The sequence below is a fragment of the Myotis davidii genome, unplaced genomic scaffold, assembly GCF_000327345.1.
Source record: "Myotis davidii unplaced genomic scaffold, ASM32734v1 scaffold494, whole genome shotgun sequence".
Classification (NCBI taxonomy): Eukaryota; Metazoa; Chordata; class Mammalia; order Chiroptera; family Vespertilionidae; genus Myotis; species Myotis davidii.
The window spans coordinates 290706-311025 of NW_006285480.1; the positions used below are offsets into that span (position 1 = coordinate 290706).

General features: G+C 38.2%; 1 protein-coding gene across 1 annotated transcript in view; it reads left to right on the forward strand.

The window, feature by feature from the left end:
* Positions 1-20320, forward strand: part of ITGA8 (integrin subunit alpha 8) — a 201994-nt gene that overhangs the window by 85155 nt on the left and 96519 nt on the right. Inside the window, exons 12-13 of the mRNA XM_006756159.2 lie at positions 14639-14844; positions 17302-17493. Of these exons, the coding sequence (XP_006756222.1) occupies positions 14639-14844; positions 17302-17493 (398 nt within the window). The remainder of the gene's footprint in view (positions 1-14638; positions 14845-17301; positions 17494-20320) is intronic.

Genomic DNA, 20320 nt, shown 5'->3' on the forward strand with positions numbered 1-20320 from the left:
CTGAGAGCCCACTTTAGCTGTGAGACCTCGCTGCTGAAAGCAGGTTTCTGGATTTGTTTACTTTCTGTATTTGAAACTTTGTTGCGACTCCAGTTCTGACTGAAAACAGGTTTCTGGGGTTTTGTTTAGCTTCTATATTTGTAACAATGTTTCTTAGCAGCTCAGAGCCCAGCAGCGGCAGGCAGGGAATGTTCGAGTCCTCCGTCACTGAAGCAAGCAAGCCTCATGTTCGCTTCAAGCTGCCTGGCTGTCAGCCATCATCTTGGCTGGCAGTTAATTTGCATATCGCCCTGATTAGCCAATGGGAAGGGTAGCGGAGATACAGCTAATTACCATGTTTCTCTTTCATTAGATAGGATGTATATGTTTATATATATTTATTTAAAGACATGTAGAAATAGTCTATATAGATTCCAGTAACCTTAAATAAAAGTTATGATAGAAGAATAAAATATATCTATGTTTTAAATGTTTTACTCTATTTTGGCTGTTGATAAAAAAACTACATTTCTATTTATTAAGTATGAATTTGAATAATTTACATTATTTTTATAAGTATGGTTTTACATTGTAAAAATATAAAATCATGATTTCAAAGTTATTTCACCCAAAGAACTTTAAGATTTTCTTTAATTGTGCTGAAAATAACTGGTAACTTTTGCTGTTGATAATCCTCATCCTAGCATATTTTTCCCATTGATTTTTAGAGAGAGAATGGGAGGGAAGGGGAAGGAGAGAGAGAAAGAGAGAGAGAGAGACAGAGAGAGAGAGAGAGAAACATTGATGTGTGAGAGAGATACATCAATTGCCTGTTTCCTGCATGCATCTTTACTGGGCCAGGGATTGAACCAGTATTCCAGGTACATGCTCTTGACTGGGAATAGAATTTGAGACCCTTCAGTGCATGGGCCAACGCTATAAGCAGAGCCAAACCAGCCAGAGCCTGACTGATGATTTTTAAAGATTCAGTTGTAAATGGTTTTTAAGTTCATGGCATATAAGAAAATCAGTTTGTTTGATTATATGAAAAATAGTCACAGCTACATTTTACTGAGTCATAGGTTATTATTCACAGATAGTTTTACAGAGTCTATGGCTTCTACAATTTTTTTAAAATTTACAAATCCCTTTTTAGCTTTCCCAGCATTTATTAGTTATTAAGGAAGTATTAGTGAGCACTCATCACCAAGCAGAGTTCAGTACTAGATTTGAGATCTAATTTTTTATTTTGCCCAAATTCATATCATATGTATAGGGTGGGGCAGAAGTAGGTTCACAGTTGTTTGTATAGAAAATAATACATTAATTAATAAATAATAACACAACAATAAATTCTGTTTCATGTACTCACAACTGTACTGGTAAACCCGCTTTCCCCCCACTCTGTATCTTTTCTGGTAAACCAGAGGATGGTGTGCCGTGACTCAGAATAGGATTAAGAACATCACTGAGTTGGTTGGTTGTTCAGTGCTCAGAAGCCAGGACTCTCCACATTTTGTGGATTGAGCCAAACTTTCTCCAGCCAAGTGATAATGAAGAACTATTGTGAGTGAGGTTACCCAGTGAACATTCTTTTCTATCCATTATACAACAAAAGCAAAGTTCCTACAAATGCTCCAAAATCTAAACATCAGGAAGAAAAAACCAAAAAATGAAAAGTCATTAAGTCATGTGATCAAATAAGGAAATTTTTGAGAATTTCTCCCCCTTCTCAATTATTTTTATTTTTATTTTATTTATTTATTTATTTTTATTTTTTATTACAAAGGGTATTACATATGTGTCCATTTTTTCTCCCTGCCCAAGACAGTCCCCTAGCCTCCCCCATCCCCCAGTGTCTTATGTCCATTGGTTATGCTTAACCACACATCCTGCGACATCATGGGAGAAGTAATGTAACTGCCAAGAGCGTATGATTGTGTGTGTGTGTGTGTATTGAGGGCTGATACTGAGTGGAAGTATGGAGGGCCAGGCTCCAGATATTATGGTTGGACTTCAAAAGTTTAGACCAAACAGTTGTGTGCATGCTGGTTGGTGGCTGATATTGTCAACCCTGTGATTATTTTGAAAATGTAAACAAAGCTGGTGAAATTTAGTTTAGTTATCTTAAAATAGCCAGAGCTACAAACCCAGTCAATGTAAACTCTGTTTGGAATTTCTGGACAAACTTAGCAACAAATGGAGATGATATTTTTCATCTTGAGCCCAAGCAAGCAAATCTTTTTTTTTCTTCTAATGGCTTTTGAAACTTACAGTATTTATACTATTTCAAAAATTCACAGAATTACAATTTTAACCATTGTATTGTTTCTAGCCTCTGAAGGGCCAAAAGGAAATAAGTTTAAAAAGATTCCTAGCAATTATTCAACTTGAGAGCATTTTAGAAAAATACTTATTTGAAAGGAAGCAGCTTTGGGAAACTATGTTTTGGTGCTAGATTTAGTTTAAGTATGTTCTCTCATACAAGAGAGATAATTATGATAGAAATAAGTAGATAATCTAGAAAACTAAAACATAAAGAGATTATAAATTAAATTGATCTGTAATATAATTGATAAGCTATTTTAGTTCTTGCCTATCATAAAAGAATTAAGGTCGATTAGTTATACTGTCTTCTAATCTGGATTCTTTTGTAAATAACTACATTTTGAAAATGAGTCAGGAGCATTAGCATGTAATATGTATTATTGGGGAAAAAATGAAACATAAAATGTATATATTAAATTAACACATTAACACCATTTGGCTGCAGAAAACTTGAATCAAGATTTTTCATATTGAATATTCTCATTGGGGGCTCTCTCATCATCTCTTTTCATTGTATTTATGCTCTGCTTTTCAGGAATATGTTTACATTGTTTCTATATCAAATATCATATAAAGGATGATAAATTGAGCTTTGCCTGGATGTATACATGAAAAAAAGACATAAATAAAACCTGTGTGAAAGATACACAGAGATTTAAAGAAATCTGCTTAAACATTAGACATTTCAGATAAAATAAAATTTAGCACATATATCCTACTTTTATAAAATGCCTTTACATAATATCTTAGATCTCATCCAAAGCACCAACATGACCCAAACAGACAGAAGATAGCTTTTAATGAAAATCTGATCACTATTATTTCTTTTTAAAAATATATATTTTATTGATATCCTACAGAGAGGAAGGGAGAGGGATAGAGAGTTAGAAGCATCAATGAGAGAGAAACATCTATCAGCTGCCTCTTGCACACCTCTTACTGGGGATGTGCTTGCAACCAAGGTACATACCCTTGACCAGAATCAAACCCGGAACCTTTCAGTCCATAGGCCAACACTCTATCCACTGAGCCAAACTGGTCAGGGCCACTATTATTTCTTCATCATTGTTTTATATATACATATATATGTATGTAAATGTATATATTTATACATGTACTACATGCCCGGTGCACAAAATTCGTGCATGAGGGAGGGAGGGAGGGTCCCTCAGCCCATCTGATTGCCCCTAACCACCTTGCATGCTTCTCATTGCGCCTAACCACTCTGCCTGCCTGCTTGATGACCCTAATTGCTTGCCTGCCTGATCACCCCTAACCACTTGCCATGCCTGCCTGATTGCCCCTAATTACTCTGCCTGCCTGCCTGATCACCCCTAACCAGCTCTGCCTCGGCCTCCCACTGCCACAGCTTCATCTGGAAGGACATCCAGAATGCTGCCTCTCACAATCCGGGATTGCTGGCTCCTAACTGCTCACCTGCCTCCCTGCCTGATTGCCCCTAACTGCCTCTGCTTGCCTGCCTGATGGCCCCTAACCACTCGCCTGACTACCTAATTGCCCCTAACCACTTTGCCTGCTTGCCTGCCAATGGACATAAGACACTGGGGGGTAGGAGAGACCAGGGGATTAAGGGCAGGAAAAAAAAAAGGAGACATATGTAATACTCTTTGTAATACTTTAAGCAATAAAACAATTTTTAAAAAATCTTTAAACTTGAATTGGATATATTAAAAATATATATATATATATTTGAGTCCTAACCAGTTTGGCTCAGTGGATAGAGCATCGGCCTGCAGACTGAAAGGTCCCAGTTTCTATTCTGGTCAAGGACATGTGCCTTGGTTTTGGGCACATCCCTAGTAGGAGGTGTGCAGGAGGCAGCTGATCGATGTTTCTCTCTCATCAATGTTTCTAACTCTCTATTCCTCTCCCTTCCTCTCTGTAAAAAATCAATAAAATATATTAAAATTTTTGATTGCCTGCTTGATCCCCAGTAAGAGGCATGCAGGATGCATCTGATCAATGTTTTGCTTTCATATTGATGTTTCTCTCACTTCCCTTCTCTTCCTCCTTCTCTAATATATATATATGTGTGTGTGTGTGTGTGTGTGTGTGTGTGTATGTATGTGTATATATATACATATATATATAATATTTTTTAAAAAAGATTTCACAAATAAATTTTGAAGTAACCTAATAACTCACATAGCATACTGCAGTGATTTTCAATGATTTTTTTTTTTTTTGCCTTGTGGCCCATAGAAGGAAATGCATTTGACACTGAAACCCATTACACACATGTACAACTGAAACAAAAGCTTCATGGAACAATATTTACCCTTATTATGTATAATTCATTCACTCCAATATTTTCTATTATATTTCTTTCATTTAAAAAATTGCTTGTCAAGACCCATTAAATTGATTTCACAATTCACTAATGAACTACAAATTGAGATTTAACAACACCAGCCTAAACAGTAATGTATGCTGTGACTCTTAAGTGGTATTGCTAATAGAAAAAATATTGACACTAAGTACAAAATATTCCACAAGGCACATTGTACCAATTGAGTCCAAGACAGTTATTGTCTCTCAACCTTATGAGAACACAATTATAAATTAAGAACAAATGTCTTCCTCTTTTTTTTTGGCATTTAGAACATTTTAGAAGACTTACCCTTAAATATCTAGGAAAATGTATTCCCAAGAAAATAAATCAGTGCTGTTATAATATTCCAAGAATCCAAAGATTCCTTGAATTTGTTGGTCTTTCACAATGATAAGTCAAATAATTTCTCATTTCTAGAACTTAGTGTTGGCAGTGATAAATAGAGTGAGCCAATTGTGTCAGTCCTATGTCATGTTCATACCCTCAGGGACCAATTATTATTTTTTCCCTTCTTTACAGAATGAGAAAATGGCCCCACTCAGCCTCTATAATAGGGAACTGATGATTTTTGATGTCTTTGAACTACAAGACAGCAACACACACAGTTAGGTGTTTAACAAATTCTTCTTCATACCAGCAATGAAAACCAAACAAAAAACAACAACAAAAACACAGAAAGAGAGGCAGCCAGGTTCCTGCAAGGGAATGCCAGAGGCTAGAATGGCCCAATTTCTGCTCTCCTCTCTGCCTGGAACAAAACAGGATTGTAAGCAATGGCAATTTTTTGAAGTAGATGTATCTGGACCATTAAAAAAGTTTTATCTAAGTATAGCAATCCAACTTATGTTTTGGAATCTGACACCAAAATAATAGCAATTCCATAAGCCTGCCTTTCACAACCTACCACAATTCCCTTCCTTCTTACAGGTCTGTGAAGTCACTGTTCAAGGTGCTTTTCCATCCATGTGTTATTTCCCCTGCTGTGGATAGATAATGAAAGCCTATTCTAGATGTCCCTGAAGCCCCAGACCCCAAAGGCATGTTTCACTTCTTTCTGGCTCCTCCAAGATAGGAGATGAAAAGGAGAATGCATTTTGCATTTTATAAATTGATTTGAGAGAGAAAGGGAGAGAGATAAAGAAACATTAATAGAGGTTGCCTCTTTATGTACCCCAAACTTAGATCAACCCCAAAACCTGGGTATGTTCCCTGACTGTGAATCGAACCCACCACCTACTGGTGTACAGGATGATGTTCCAACTATCTGAGCCACACAGGTCAGGGCACATTTTGCAATTTTAACAGAAACCCTTTCTATGTGTATTGTTATCATGTAAAATATTTTGTATTCCTATCAATGGCTAGCCCGATGCCTTCATAATACCTATCATATATGAAAAACGATTGCATAATCAGTGTGTATGTGCACACATTGGAGAGAGAGACAAACAGACAAACAGAGAGAGATCTTAAGTGATGTATCTAATAAAGTACCCTATTCCTATCTTATCTACATTTTACAGGTAAAGTGACTTGTTCAGTATGGCACAGCTAGTTACTAAAACCAGATTTTAAATCTAGATCAGTATGATGTCAAAACTCATGCTATTCTCGGAATTAAAAATGGTGGCAGAGTAAGTGGAAGCTATACTGGCACTCTCCCAGGACCAAACTGGAAATACAACTAAAATACAGAAAAAACAACTTGAAAAATCAACTGAAGACTGGCTAGAGAGAACCCTGATAATCAAGGACCGAAAGTGGAGACCACATAGAGACTGGCAGGAAGTGCAGAGCACAGACAGCAGCTGAAGTTCTGGAGGGATATCCCAGCTGTGGGGGTTCCCACTGAGAACTCTGGGGTCTAAATCCCAAGCTGGGTGCCCAGACCAGTGAACCAGAACTGGGAAAGGTGCTCACATAACACCTGGCTGTGTAAAGAAGCAAGGTTGCTGTCTGCCAGTGAGAGATGGCTAGAAATGCAGGCACCCTCTTAAAGAGCCAATGCACAAATGTTGTGTGCAGCCACCCACCTTGGGATCCAGCATAAGGAGGACAGAGTGGACTAGAAGTGTGTGATGGGAGTCCAAGATTAGAGATTGGAGCTTGAAGGGCAGTCACCCTGGTTTACTATGCTGAGACATTCCCTCACCCAGCTTTGGATGACATCTTTCTCTGATGGAACTTTGCTATCCAGGAGGTTTTTGCCTGGGAGGAAAGCAGTTGCCACACCCTGTTGTAAAACCTCTCACTCCACCCTGTGGTCAATAGTTTGAGGACAATCAAGGCTGATAACGACCAGACTGCAAGCAGAGAAAGATGTCTGAAGGCTTTCAGCCTTTGCCTGAACTTCTTCGGGGCCCGAGGCTAGGAAAAGAAGAGCCTGGAGCCCATACTGGTTCTTTCCAAAGGCATACAGCCCCAGTAGAGGGATCTACAAGCTGTGGATTGCTGACAGCCCCAAACAAGGTACTCAGGGACAGTCAGAAACAGCATCTGACACTGTCCTGCACTAGAGATTGGGAGTTGTAGCAGATCTACCTAATACATAGACGCAAACCCAGTCAGCCAAAATGGGGAGACAAAAAACAACCCCCAAATGAAAGAACAAGAGAATTCTCCAGAAGAAGAGCTGAACAAAATGGAGATAAGAAATTTACCAGCCATAGAGTTCAGAATAACGAAGGCAAAGATGCTCAACAGCATGAGAAAAGATATAGTAATATGAAAAAAGAGCAGTTGGAAATAAAGAATGATATATCACTAATATAGAACACATTGGAAGGAATACACAGCTGATTAGGGAATGTCGAGGATTAGATCAGTGAATTAAAAGACATTATGGGGGGGGAAATAACTCAATCGGAGAACCAAAAAGTAAAAAAAACACACAAAAAAACAATTAAAAAACAGGAGGACAGCTTAAGGGAGCTATGGGCCAAAATGAAACATAACAATATTCACATAATAGGTATGCCATAAGGGGAAGAAAGTGAGCAAGGGATAGAGAATGTATTTGAAGAAATAATGGCAGAAAGCATGCCTAACCTGGTGAAGGAAAAGGTCACACAAGTCCACGAGACAGAGAAGAACCCAAACTGGCCCATACCCAAACACATAATTATTAAAATGCCAAAAATTAAAGACAAAGAGAGAATCTTAAAGGCAGCAAGAGAAAACTGTTCCCAACAAAGGGGCTCCCATAAGACTGTCAGCTGGTTTCTCATCAGACACTCTACATTCCAGAAGGAAATGGCATGAAGTACTCAAGGTAATGGATAGCAAGGATTTGAAATCAAGACTACTCTACCCATCAGGGCTATCATTCATAATAGATGCTGAAATAAAGAGCTTCCCAGACCACAAAAGGCTAAAGGAGTTTATCACCACCAAACCAGCACTGCAAGAAATGCTAAGGGGACTGATGAAATGAGAAGAAGAAATACAGAGAGAGGAAAACATAGGCATACAGAATTAAAATGGCAATAAATATCAATAATCTTAAATGTAAATGGATTAAATACTTTATTCAAAAGACATAGGCTAGCTAGCTGCATAGAGCTAAAGGGAATCCTATATAATAAAGAGGTAATATGCAAATTGACCATCACTCCAACACACAAGATGTCTGCCCCCATGTGGACACAAGATGGCCACCACAAGATGGCCGGCAGGGGAGGGCAGTTATAAGGGACCAGGCCTGCAAGGGAGGGCAGGTTGTAGGGACCAGGCCTGCAAGGGAGGGCAGGGGGGAGGGACCAGGCCTAAGGGGAGGGCAGTTAGGGGTGACCAGGCTGCAGGGGAGTGCAGTTTGGGGTGACCGGGCCTGCAGGGGAGGCAGTTAGGAGGGGGACCAGTCCTGCAAGGGAGGGCAGTTAGGGGCAACCAGGCCTGTAGGAAAGTGGAGTTAGGGGTGACCAGGCCTGCAGGGGAGGGCAGTTAGGGGCAACCAGGCTGTCAAGGGAGGGAAGTTAGAGGTGACTGGGCCAGCAGGGGAGGGAAGTTAGGGGAAATTGGGCCGGCATTATCCTAATTTCAAAACCAGATAAAGACACTACAAAGAAAGAGAACTACAGTCTAATATCCTTGATGAACATAGATGCTAAAATCCTCAACAAAATTTTTGCAAGTCAGATCCAGAAATATATTAAAAAGATCATACACTATGACCAAGTGAGATTTATTCCAGGGATGCAAGGCCAATGCAATATTCCCAAATCAATAAATGTGATACACCACATAGACAGATTGAAAGACAAAAATCACATGATCATATCAATAGATGCAGAAAAAGCATTCAACAAAATCCAACACCATTTTTGATAAAAACTCTCAACAAAGTGGGAATAGAGGAATCATTTCTCAACATAATAAAGGCCAAATATGACAAACATCCTACAGCCAGCATCATATTCAATGAGCAAAACCAAAACCATTTCCCCTAACAACACAAACAAGACAGAGATGTCCACTTTCACCACTCTTATTTAACATAGTACTGGAAATCCTAACTACAGCAATCAGACAAGAAGAAGAAATAAAAGACATCCAAATTAGAAAGGAGAAAGTAAAACTGTCATTATTCACAGAAGACATGATATTGAACATACAGAACCTTAAAGATTCCACCAAAAAACTTCTAGATTTAAGAAATGAATTTGTCAAGGTAGCAGGATACAAAATTAACACCCAGAAATCAATGGCATTTTTATACACCAATAATGAAATCTCAGAAAGAGAAACTAAACAAATAACCCCATTTACTATTGCATCAAAAATATTAAGATACTTAGGAATAAACTTAACCAAGGAGGTGGAAGACTTGTAATTGAAAAACTATTGGATGTTGAAAGAAGATATACACAAGTGGAAGAATATACCATGTTCATGGATTAATAGAATTAACATCATTAAAATTTCCATACTACCCAAAGCAATATACAGATTCAGTTCAATACCTATTAATATACCAACAGCATATTTCACAGATCAGTGAAATCCCTATTAAAACACCAACAACATACTTCACAGATCTAGAACAAATACTCGAAAAATATATATGGAACCAAAAAAGACCCCAAATAGCTGCAACAATCTTGAGAAAGAAAAACACAGTTGGAGGGATCACAATACCGGATATCAAGTTATACTACAAAACCACTGTAATCAAAACAGCCTGGTACTGGCATATAGGACAATTGAACAAAACAGATTTTCCAGAGATCGACCCATGCCATTATACTAAATTAATATTTGACAGAAGAGGCAAGAATATACAATAGAGTCAAGACAGTCCAATAAATGATGTTGGGAAAATTGGATGGATACATGCAAAACTAGACCACCAACTTACACCATACACAAGAATAAACTCAAAATGTATAAAAGACTTAAATATAATTCATGAAACCATAAAAATTCTAGAAGAAACCACATGCAGCAAAATCTCAGACATCTCTAATGGCAATATGTTCATGGATACATCTCTTGGGGCAAAGGAAACTAAAGAGAAAATAAAAAAATGGGACTACATAAAAATCAAAAGCTTTCACACAGCAATAGAAACCATTAACAAAAAGAAAAGGAAGCCCAGTGGATAGAGCATTGGCCTGCAGACTGAAGGGTCCCAGGTTCGATTCCAGTCAAGGGTGTGAAGCCATTATAAAAAACAGTATGGGATTTCCTCAAAAAATTAAGTATGGAACTGCCATTTGACCCAGGAATCCCATTTCTAGGAATGTATCCTAAGAAACCAAAAACACCAGTCAGAAAGAATGTATGTATCCCTATATTCATAGCAGCACAATTTACAATATCTAAGATCTGGAAACAGCCCAAGTGCCCATCAGTAGATGAGTGGGTAAAAAAGTTGTGGTACCTTTATACCATGGAATACAGCAGTACAAAAGAAGGATCTCTTACCCTTTGAGATAGCATGGGGGACCTGGAGAGCGAAATAAGTGTTGGAGTGAAATAAGTCAGAAAAAGGCAAGTATCACATGATCTCACTCATATGTGGAATCTAGTAACAAATAAACTGATGAACAAAAAAGAACCAGAGAACAGACTGTGGAATCTCAGAGGGAAGATGGAGGAGGGTGGGGAGTGATCAACCAAAGAACTTGTATGCATATATGTATAACCCAGTAGGGTGGTAAAGGCCTGGGGTGGAGGGTCTGGGCTGCCTAGAAGGGGTCAATGGTGGAAAAAAGAGGAATATGTAACATTTTCAACAATAAAGATTTAATTTAAAAAACTCATGCTATTCTCAAGTTATCTGTGCTTAACTTTAGCAATTATCATTTTTGTTCAATTAATAAACTATTTTTTAGAGCACATTTGAGTTTACAGAAAAATTGAGCAGGAAATACTGATAATTCACACTAACTACCTCTCCCCTCCACACTCACTTTTCCTATTAACATCATGCATTGCTATTGTACATTTATTATAAATGTTGGACCAATATTGATACACTATTAACTGAAGTCATAGTGTACATTAGGGTTCACTTTGTGTTGTACATTCTATGGGTTTTACCAAATGCCTAATATCATATATCCACATATAGTATCATATAGAATAGTTTCATTATCCTAAACATGTCCTGTGCTTCACCTATTCATCCTTCTGCTCACCCATCCCTGCCAACTACTGATCTTTTCACTGTCTCTATAGTTTTGCCTTTTCCAAAATGTCATAGAATTGGAATCACACAGTAGTAGCCTTTACAGACTGACTTCTTTCACTTAGCAATACACATTTAAAGTTCCTGCACATTGTTTTGTGGTTTGATAGCTCATTTTCTTTTATTGCTAAAGATTATTCCATTGTATTATGTACCAGTGTCTGCTTATCCATTCAGCTCTTGAAAGATATCTTGACTGCCTCCAATTTGGAGCAAATGTAGGTTTTTGTGTGGACATAAATTTTCAATTTCTTTAGGTAACTATATAAGAACATGATTGTGGGATCACATGGTAAACCTATGTTTAGCTTGGTAAGAAACTTTCAGAATGTCTTCCAAAGTGACTGTACCATTTTGCATTTCATCTAGCAATGAATGTGAGTTCCCATTGCTCCACATCCTCACCAGCATTTGCTGTTGTCAGCACCGCTATTTGTTTATCCATTGACCTATTGAAAAATCCTTTGGGTGCTTCCAAGTTTTCACAATTATGAATAAAACTACTATTAACATCCATGCACAGGTTTCTGTGTAGGCATAAGTTTTCAACTCATTTTGGTAAATGTTAAGAAGTGTGTTTGCTAGATCATGTGGTATGAGTGTTTTATTTTGTCAGAAACTGCCAAATGGTCTTCCAAAGTGGCTGGCTGTACCATTTTGTATTCCCACCAGTAATGAATGAGAGTTTCTGTTACTCCACAGCCATGTCAGCATTTGGTGTTTTCAGTGTTTGGGATTTTGGCCAGTCTAATAGGTGTGTAGTGGTATTATTGTTTTAATTTCCAGTTCTCTAGTGATATGTGATATTGAGCATCTTTTCAAATGCTTATTTGCCATCTGTATATTGTCTTTGATGAGGTGTCTATTCAGATCTTTTGCCCAACTTTTAATAGGTTGCTTTCTTATTGCTTATCCTATCTAATAAAAGACAAAAAGGGTACGCCTCCCATTGGCTAATCAGCGTGATATGCAAATTAACTGCCAACAGAGATGGCGGTTAATTTGCATATACCAGCTGGGAGCAAAGACTGAAGACAACATGGAAGCGAAGCGCTACAGAAGGGAGCTCTGCTGAAGCTGGGGCCAGAGGGAAGCCAGCCCCAGTCCCGGGTGCCTGTGGTGGCCAGAGGAGGGAAGCAGCCTGGGTCTCAGGTGCCAGAGGGAAGCGGTGCCAGCAGCCCAGGTCCTGGGTGCTGGAGGGAAGCTGGTGCCAGCAGCCAGGAGAAGGAAGGCCTACTCTTGCACGAATTTTCATGCATCAGGCCTCCAGTATTATATATAATATTGATTTTATATAAAATAATATATAGGCATTCTTCTAGCATGCCTATATACTTTCTTGGACCATTCAGTGTTTCCTAACTTCACTTAGGGACACTTGCCTTGGTTCATGGCACCATCACCTGGAAAGCCTACCTGTAGATCTACCTGTCAGAATCCCACTCAGGTTCAATGCTATCTCCCATCTGGAACCCCCAGCATTTAGTTTGAATCACTTATACTTTTTTCTTTTTTTAAATATCTGTATTGATTACAGAGATGAAGGAAGAGGGAGAATTAGAAATATCAATAATGAGAGAGAATCATTGATTGGCGGCCTCCTGTGTGCCCCATACTGGGGATTGAGCCCACAACCCGGGTATGTGTCCTGACCAGTAATCGAACCAGTGACCTCTTGGGGTATGGATCGATGTTCAACCACTGAGCAACACTAGCTGAACACTCATACTTTTCTTACTATGCCTTGTTTATAGTTATATGAGTAGCAGTTTGACCTCACTTGTAAGTTAATTAGGAACAGGGTTGATCTAACAGTCATTGTATTCGTTAAATCACTTATCACAGTATCTTAAACACAGTCAGTACACAGGCTGCCTGTTGAATCATATGGAGAAACAGACAGTGGATGAACACCACACAGAAGGCAAGAAGTTGGAGAGAGGGGTGAGTCAGGGTGATGTTGATAGTCTTGCAGATTGCTATAAAAGAGGTGTCATGCTCTCAGTAACTATTCCCACCTCAACCCTGCCTTTTAGGTCAATGCTAATATTTTAGTAGTTAATTTGACAAACTTCTACACATCATCTAATCTACATAGACATAAAAGTCAAATGCAGATTTGTATTTCTGCCTGAAGTCATTTTCACATTATTGCACTTCCTAGGATGGGGTGTCTGCAGACAAATTACAGTGGAGGTCATTAGTACAGATCAAATTACAAATTTTGGTTGATGTGACTTTTCTTTAAAATATTTAAATAAAAATAATACATGTTTATGGTTTTAAAACCCTAAATAGCTTAGAAGACTCTGTTTATTTTTGTTGTTTATTCTCACCTGAGAACATTTTTTCATTGATTTTTAGAGAAAGTGCAAGGGATGGGGAGAGACACACAGAGAGAAACATTGATGTGAGAGAGACACATCTATTGGTTGCCTTCTGGCACGCACCCAGACTAGGGCCAGGGATCCAGCCTGAAACTGAGGTATGTGCCCTTGATGGGAATTGAACCCGAAACCCTTCAGTCTGTGGGCTGATCTCTATCCACTGAGCCAAACTGGTTAAGGCAAAAGGCTCTGTTTTATTCTTTCGTTTGCTATCTGACTCTGTGAAGGAAATACCTTTAACCATTTTTGTTTTTTATTCTTGGTGGTTATGTCTTTATCTCTAAATAATTTGGTTAGGTGTCTGTTTCTTGAATTTTTTTCACCCTTGAGAATTACCTATTAGTTTCTTGTTATATCTTCACTTAAAAAAATAATTGTAAATTCTCTTTTGGGATGAAATTTTATCTTTCTAGCCAGTATTACCACCCTCTCTGGTCTGTGTTTTATTTAAATGAAGGTAACAATAGGAAATAGGAGGAGAAATTTCTTTTTAAGCCTTATTACTGTCAAGAAAACTTCATAATTTAAGTGTATAGGCATATAAATTCTGGAAACCTGTAATCCACTTTTAGATAAACCTAATTAGGTCCTTCTGATATGTTTTAGTTGTATATCTATAGTTTCTGGAAATGCACTCAAAGTGGAAAAGGTGAAATATCTGTGGTTTTCTTAAAGCAAACACTTTAACATCATTAAAGAGTTCAGTGGGATCATTTAATAACCTTATTTTCTTGCAGCATTCTACTGCATAGACATAACAAATCAATGAAAGGTGATGATTGTAAAATGTCCCTTGCTAAAGGAAAAATACCAATGGAAATGTACTAATCCAGTTGATTTAAAATATACCAAAAAGAATCTCATCTCTGCCAGAGTGCTGACCTCTCTCTTTGTCCACTACAGGATGGATGACATACTGATTGGGGCCCCTCTCTTTATGGAACGTGAATTTGAGAGTAACCCCAGGGAAGTGGGTCAAGTTTACCTGTATATGCAAGTGAGCGCTCTCACCTTTGAAGACCCTCAGGTGCTCGCAGGCACGGAGGTTTTCGGGAGGTTTGGCAGTGCGGTGGCCCACTTAGGAGACCTGAATCAAGATGGATACCATGGTAATTTACACCAATGTATGGAGATTGTTGATGTGTCATAATTCAATGTTACTGTGGCATGGACATTTTGAAGCATTGACAGTGGTGTGTATGATGCAGTGGATGTTTAATACGCTATCAAAAATCTCAAGGCAACTTAAAATTTATATGTTTTGATTAATATAGGTGTTACATGGACATTTTCTCATGTTGATTTTGTATGTCATATAACAGGTCTAAATAAAGGCAGGATAATTTTTAAAGAGATTAGCCAAAGAACATATATGCATAATCTATAGACACAGATGACAGTGAGGTGATGGCCAGAGGGAAAAGGGGTGGCTGCTGGGTGGAGGTGGGCAAAAGGGGGAAATTGGGGACATACGTGATAGTGTCAACAATAAAAATAAAGTTAAAAAATTGATATTTGGATTTAGTGACTCGAAGAGAACTAGAAAATCTTTGATATGTACCGAGTCCAAAACAAATAAGTATATGTTCGTATGTTAGTAAGTATATGGCCTTCTGATTAACCTAGATGGCTTATGTATAGGTGATGCTGAATTAAATTTTTTTTTATTAAAAACTTTCCATGTTTACATTATTGCAGGTGTTTGGTCTGTAAGTTCAGCTGAAAGGCAGCTTCAATGTTTGTAATAAAGTAGGGTTAAATTATTAGCTTAGGATTGTGGTTAAGTTAGGAATTCATAAATGTCTTGTAAGTACCCTGTCCTCAGAAAAACATGCATGCTCACACAAAATCTTGCATACTTTTTGGGACTTTAAGTTAATAACCAACATATAGTGGGTTTCTTGATTGAAGTTTGTGGAATGAATAGGAATTTTCTCTAACAAAATAGCCTCAGCTATTGCATCAGCTCAGTATTCCTTAGTACTTTTCGCAGGTATTGGTATTAAGTATCTGGTACAGTAAACCCTCGATTTTTCGGACTTCAATTTAACAGACTTCAGATTTAATGGGCAAATTTCTGGTCCATATATTATATGTGAAAATTAACATCCTATTAATTTTAAAATGCCTCTATGATTTGCTTATAATTAAGTAAACAGGTTACTTTTGTTATTAATTCACTGTTATTTTAAACAAATTTTATCGAATAGGCCATATGTTGAAAAAACACTATAGTAATTTCATGATATAAATAAATATTACATATTTACAGCTATAGTCTACAGACTTAAATCCAAGTGTCACTGCTCATAAAGAGTGTTCAGTGAGTGATTAGCATGTGATTACACCACAGCAAGAGTGGTGATTGGTTCTGTTGTCACATGAATTTCTGCAGCAGTTTGAAAGTGTGCTGGCAGATGTTTGGAGTTGTGCTAAGCCACGCCCCAGCTGTGTGCATTTGTTTACTCCTGGTGACTGGTGCATACAAGCATTTACTAGATCTATTCAGTAGAAATTTAAAATTACTGTAATACATATAGAAAACTTCTCTGTGAAATTAAACTTTTCATACATACTTAATTTTAATTACATAAACGTGTCTATGTAAGTAAAAGCAGGTAAAGTAACTGTTTGTCAATTTTTTAACATACACGTTAGGAAAATCTTTATTATATAACTAGAGGCCCAGTGCATGGATTCATGCACATTGAAAGGAAATTAATTAGAAGGTGACTGGCAGGGCGGGACTGGGTGAGATGGCCTGGATACGCCCTGGAGCCAACCTCCAGTCGTCCCTCCTCAACCGGCTGCACCTGGGGCAGCACTGGGGCTCGAAGGGCATCTGCGGAGTGAGTGGGGTCCCTCAGCCTGGCCTGCGGGGATGGGGCTGAAACCGGCAGTCGGACATCCCCCAAGGGGTACCAGAGTGTGAGAGGGCACTCTGCAAAGTTGCTGTCGCTCTGCCGCTCCTTTGTTGAGCATCTGCCCCCTGGTGGTCATTGTGCATTGGCCGGTCACTTAGGCTTTTATATACAGTGGGGCCTTGACTTATGAGTGTCCCGACTAATGAGTTTTTCTAGATATGAGCCATCTCTTGGCCAATTTTTTGCTTGGAGTTGCGAGCTAAAATTCGGGTTATGAGCCAGCTTCAGATACCCCACTGCTAGTTGGTGCAGCGAACGTCACAGTGAATGGCACAACAGCAGCCCAGCATCACGTGTCTCACTCGTTCACTTTTTGATTTGACATACGAGTAATTTGAGTTATGAGCTCCGTCACAGAATGAATTAAACTTGTAAGACAAGGCCCCACTGTATATAGATGGACTTTTGGGTTTAATGAACACCCCCTTGCTTGAATTAGTCCATTATATTGAGGTTTTATTGTATTGTACCTTTTAGGTTGAATAGAGAAAAGACAACAAATAACTTACTCTTGCTTCGCTACAACAAATTTCATGGGAAACAATAAGCCCTTTAGACCGTATGGCACTGCTCTTTGATTGCACTTAATTCTATTTCAAAACATTCTTCTTTATTTAAAAATATGCTCATGTGTCTCTCTAGATGTTGCCATCGGTGCGCCCTTTGCAGGCCAGGATCAAAGAGGCAAAGTGTTCATTTACAACGGGAACAAACATGGCTTGAACACCAAGGCTTCCCAAATTTTGCAAGGAGTGTGGGCATCACAGGCTATCCCTTCTGGCTTTGGCTACACTTTAAGAGGAGACTCAGACATAGACAAGAATGACTACCCAGGTAAGGTTTTCTTTCTTTTCCCTCGGTAGAGTTCACCTCCTAGAAACAGCCCATTCTCTGGGAAAGGCCTCCTGCGTAAGCAGCTCTCTCAGACAGCGGAGGCCAAGCTTACCCACTGCACAGGTTCTGGGTGTAGGATTCCAGAGTGGCTTTTATGAGAATTTGAAGGCAGACAAAACAAACACTCCCTTTCCTGTCAAGAAAAGCAAGATGGCTTTTAAGAAACTGCATTGGACATAAAACTTGCCGACATTGCAACAGCAGTTTTTCTTTGAAACCCCTCAGTAATGTAGTCTCCATTGACAAAGACAGATACCTTTCTAGAGCAATTTATTTTAATCCCATTTTTCCTTTCTGATCTCATATTAATTAACTTATGAACCTCAATGTTTCTGTCATAAAGTTCACGTTTTTAGAGCATAAGTATTTTCTAGCTATATTTTGGGCTTTCCAAAGATAGATTGAATATTTTAAAGTGAAGCAAAATTAACTGGTTTGCAATAGAAACAATAAACTATCTTTTTTTTCCAATTAGAATTGACATACATTATTATATTATTAACCAGCTTTGATTACCTAATTTATACTGAGGACTCAGAAATCCATAAAGCAGAGAGCTATCATTCATGTTTTGGGCATGCCATATGAAATTATGGATTGGTCTTAAGAATTGTTTCAGTAATCAGGATTTTTAGCAGAGAACATTAGACTTCTTGGTTTTATGGTTCAGTTTTTGCTTTTATGTTGGTTATGTTAAGATGGTCTGAATAAATACTTATAAGTCATTAATAGTTAACTGACAGCTTTAACTATTTATTAAAGCTTCGTCTCTTTCCACTGCCCCTCCCCTAATTGAGTATTTTCCATATGTAGTAGAGCTTTTTCTGATTTGGGGCAGCGTTCCAATCACTGACTCGGCTTTCTCTTCCCCTCTGGGATCAGGCAAAAAGGATCCTGCAACATGTTCTTATAAACTTGCCAGAAATATTTCATGGCACTAGCATAGACATTGTAGTGGGCTCAACATGGGTTAGTATTACATTTTATACAAATTTGCATATGAATGCATCCTTCCTACAGCAATTTTAAGAGCATCTTGTTAGATTTATTGTTGTAGGTCATACTATACTAGTCTAATCAATGATGGTTTTTGTTATTTGGGGGGAGGGTCTGACATGTAATATGTTCTATTTTAAATGATCCAAAATTTAGATCCTCTATGTAATTTCTTCCCAAAATATGTCAGAGTGATTAATGAAATTCAACTCCTGGGTTGCAATTTTAGACAAACAGTGATTTTAGAAAGTTATTGCTATTCATTAAGCAGTGCCTTACACCAGGTAGAGGAAATAAAAGCAGTGTCCATTAAAGAGCCAGTCCACAACCTCCTTTGAAGTCTTCTTTAAAAAGTGCCAGGGAGGAGAGAAATAGGAAACAACTTTTCTCTGAAGGAATATTTCCTGCAGTGAAGGGGGGAGAGAAAGGAGTAGCACAGGGAACAGAGAAGCTATTTATTGATTATGTCCTTTTCATCCCATTTTAACAATTATAAAAAGGTCATTTGGGGCCATTTGCTAGATAACACCTTTATCTACTGAGGCAGATTCAATTTATAGTGACTGATGATGTAAATGCTGTGTATAGCCATCTGTCTGTCAAGTAAATGTTCTTCACTAAGGCAGGGCCAAAGGCCACTAAGTTGAATTTTTATCCCTCAAGATAGGGGTTTTCAGAGTTCCTCTTCATTAGTAGACTGGCTCTGGTCCCGATCCTGCCTCCTAAAGGGGAATATAGGTGTCTTATGATTTATGATCCTATACCATTTTCCCTGCTACTCATCTTCTCACAAACTGAATGTCACTCAAAAAAGCCTTTTTATGTTGACACCAAGTCCCCGGGGCCCTATCAAGAGGAAAACTGGCTAATAGGCAGGCAACTAGATTCTGTTAACTAGCAGAGTAGATTTGAATTTTGCAGGCATAACTCAGGAATCAGACATGTCACTTCCCTCATTTTTGTATCAATGAATTCCATTTAGCTCTCAAGCCTCCATTTCCACAAAGGCGGAAAACCTTAATCTTGCAGTCACATCTAGATTTGGACTTAATCTCATTTAGCAAGGGAAGGGACATCAGACTGCCTGGATCCGGCTCCCAGTCCTCACTGATGAGCTGTGGCAATGGGCAAGTTATTTGATTTCTTGGAGCTTCTATTTTCTTTTCTGGTTTTATGGGGCCAATAATACCTACTTCACTGGGTTGTGTGCTTGCACTTTCTAGGTATAGAAGGTTTTTTTTTTTTTTTTTATAAAACGTTGTGAAATGGCTTACAATAGGAAAGAGTATCAATCTGATGAACATGAACAGAATCAAAGCTGCTTAACTTTATAGGTATGTTAGGCTGCCTAAGATTTTGAAAACATACATTCTAGGATGCTGGAGATGGACGACATAGATTTAAAACTTGACTCCATTGTTTTCCAGCCGTGTACAAGGGAGACAATTTCTTAACCTCTCTGAAATTCAATTTCTTAGTCTGTAAAATAAGCTAATAATATGTTGGTATAAAGAGGAAATTTAATTTTTATATAATGAAATGATGTCAGTATGTTAAAATGAGATTATATAGAACATCTACACTAATAAAGGAGAAAAATGGTAATTGGCGTACGACGATACCTTTTCATTGGCTAATCAGGGCTATATGCAAATTAACTGCCAACTAAGATTGGCAGTTAACTGCCAACAAGATAGGGTTAATTTGCATATGTAGGCACAATACAGGGATGCGAAAACGAAAGCAGGAAGAAGCCCCCTGCCACTGACAG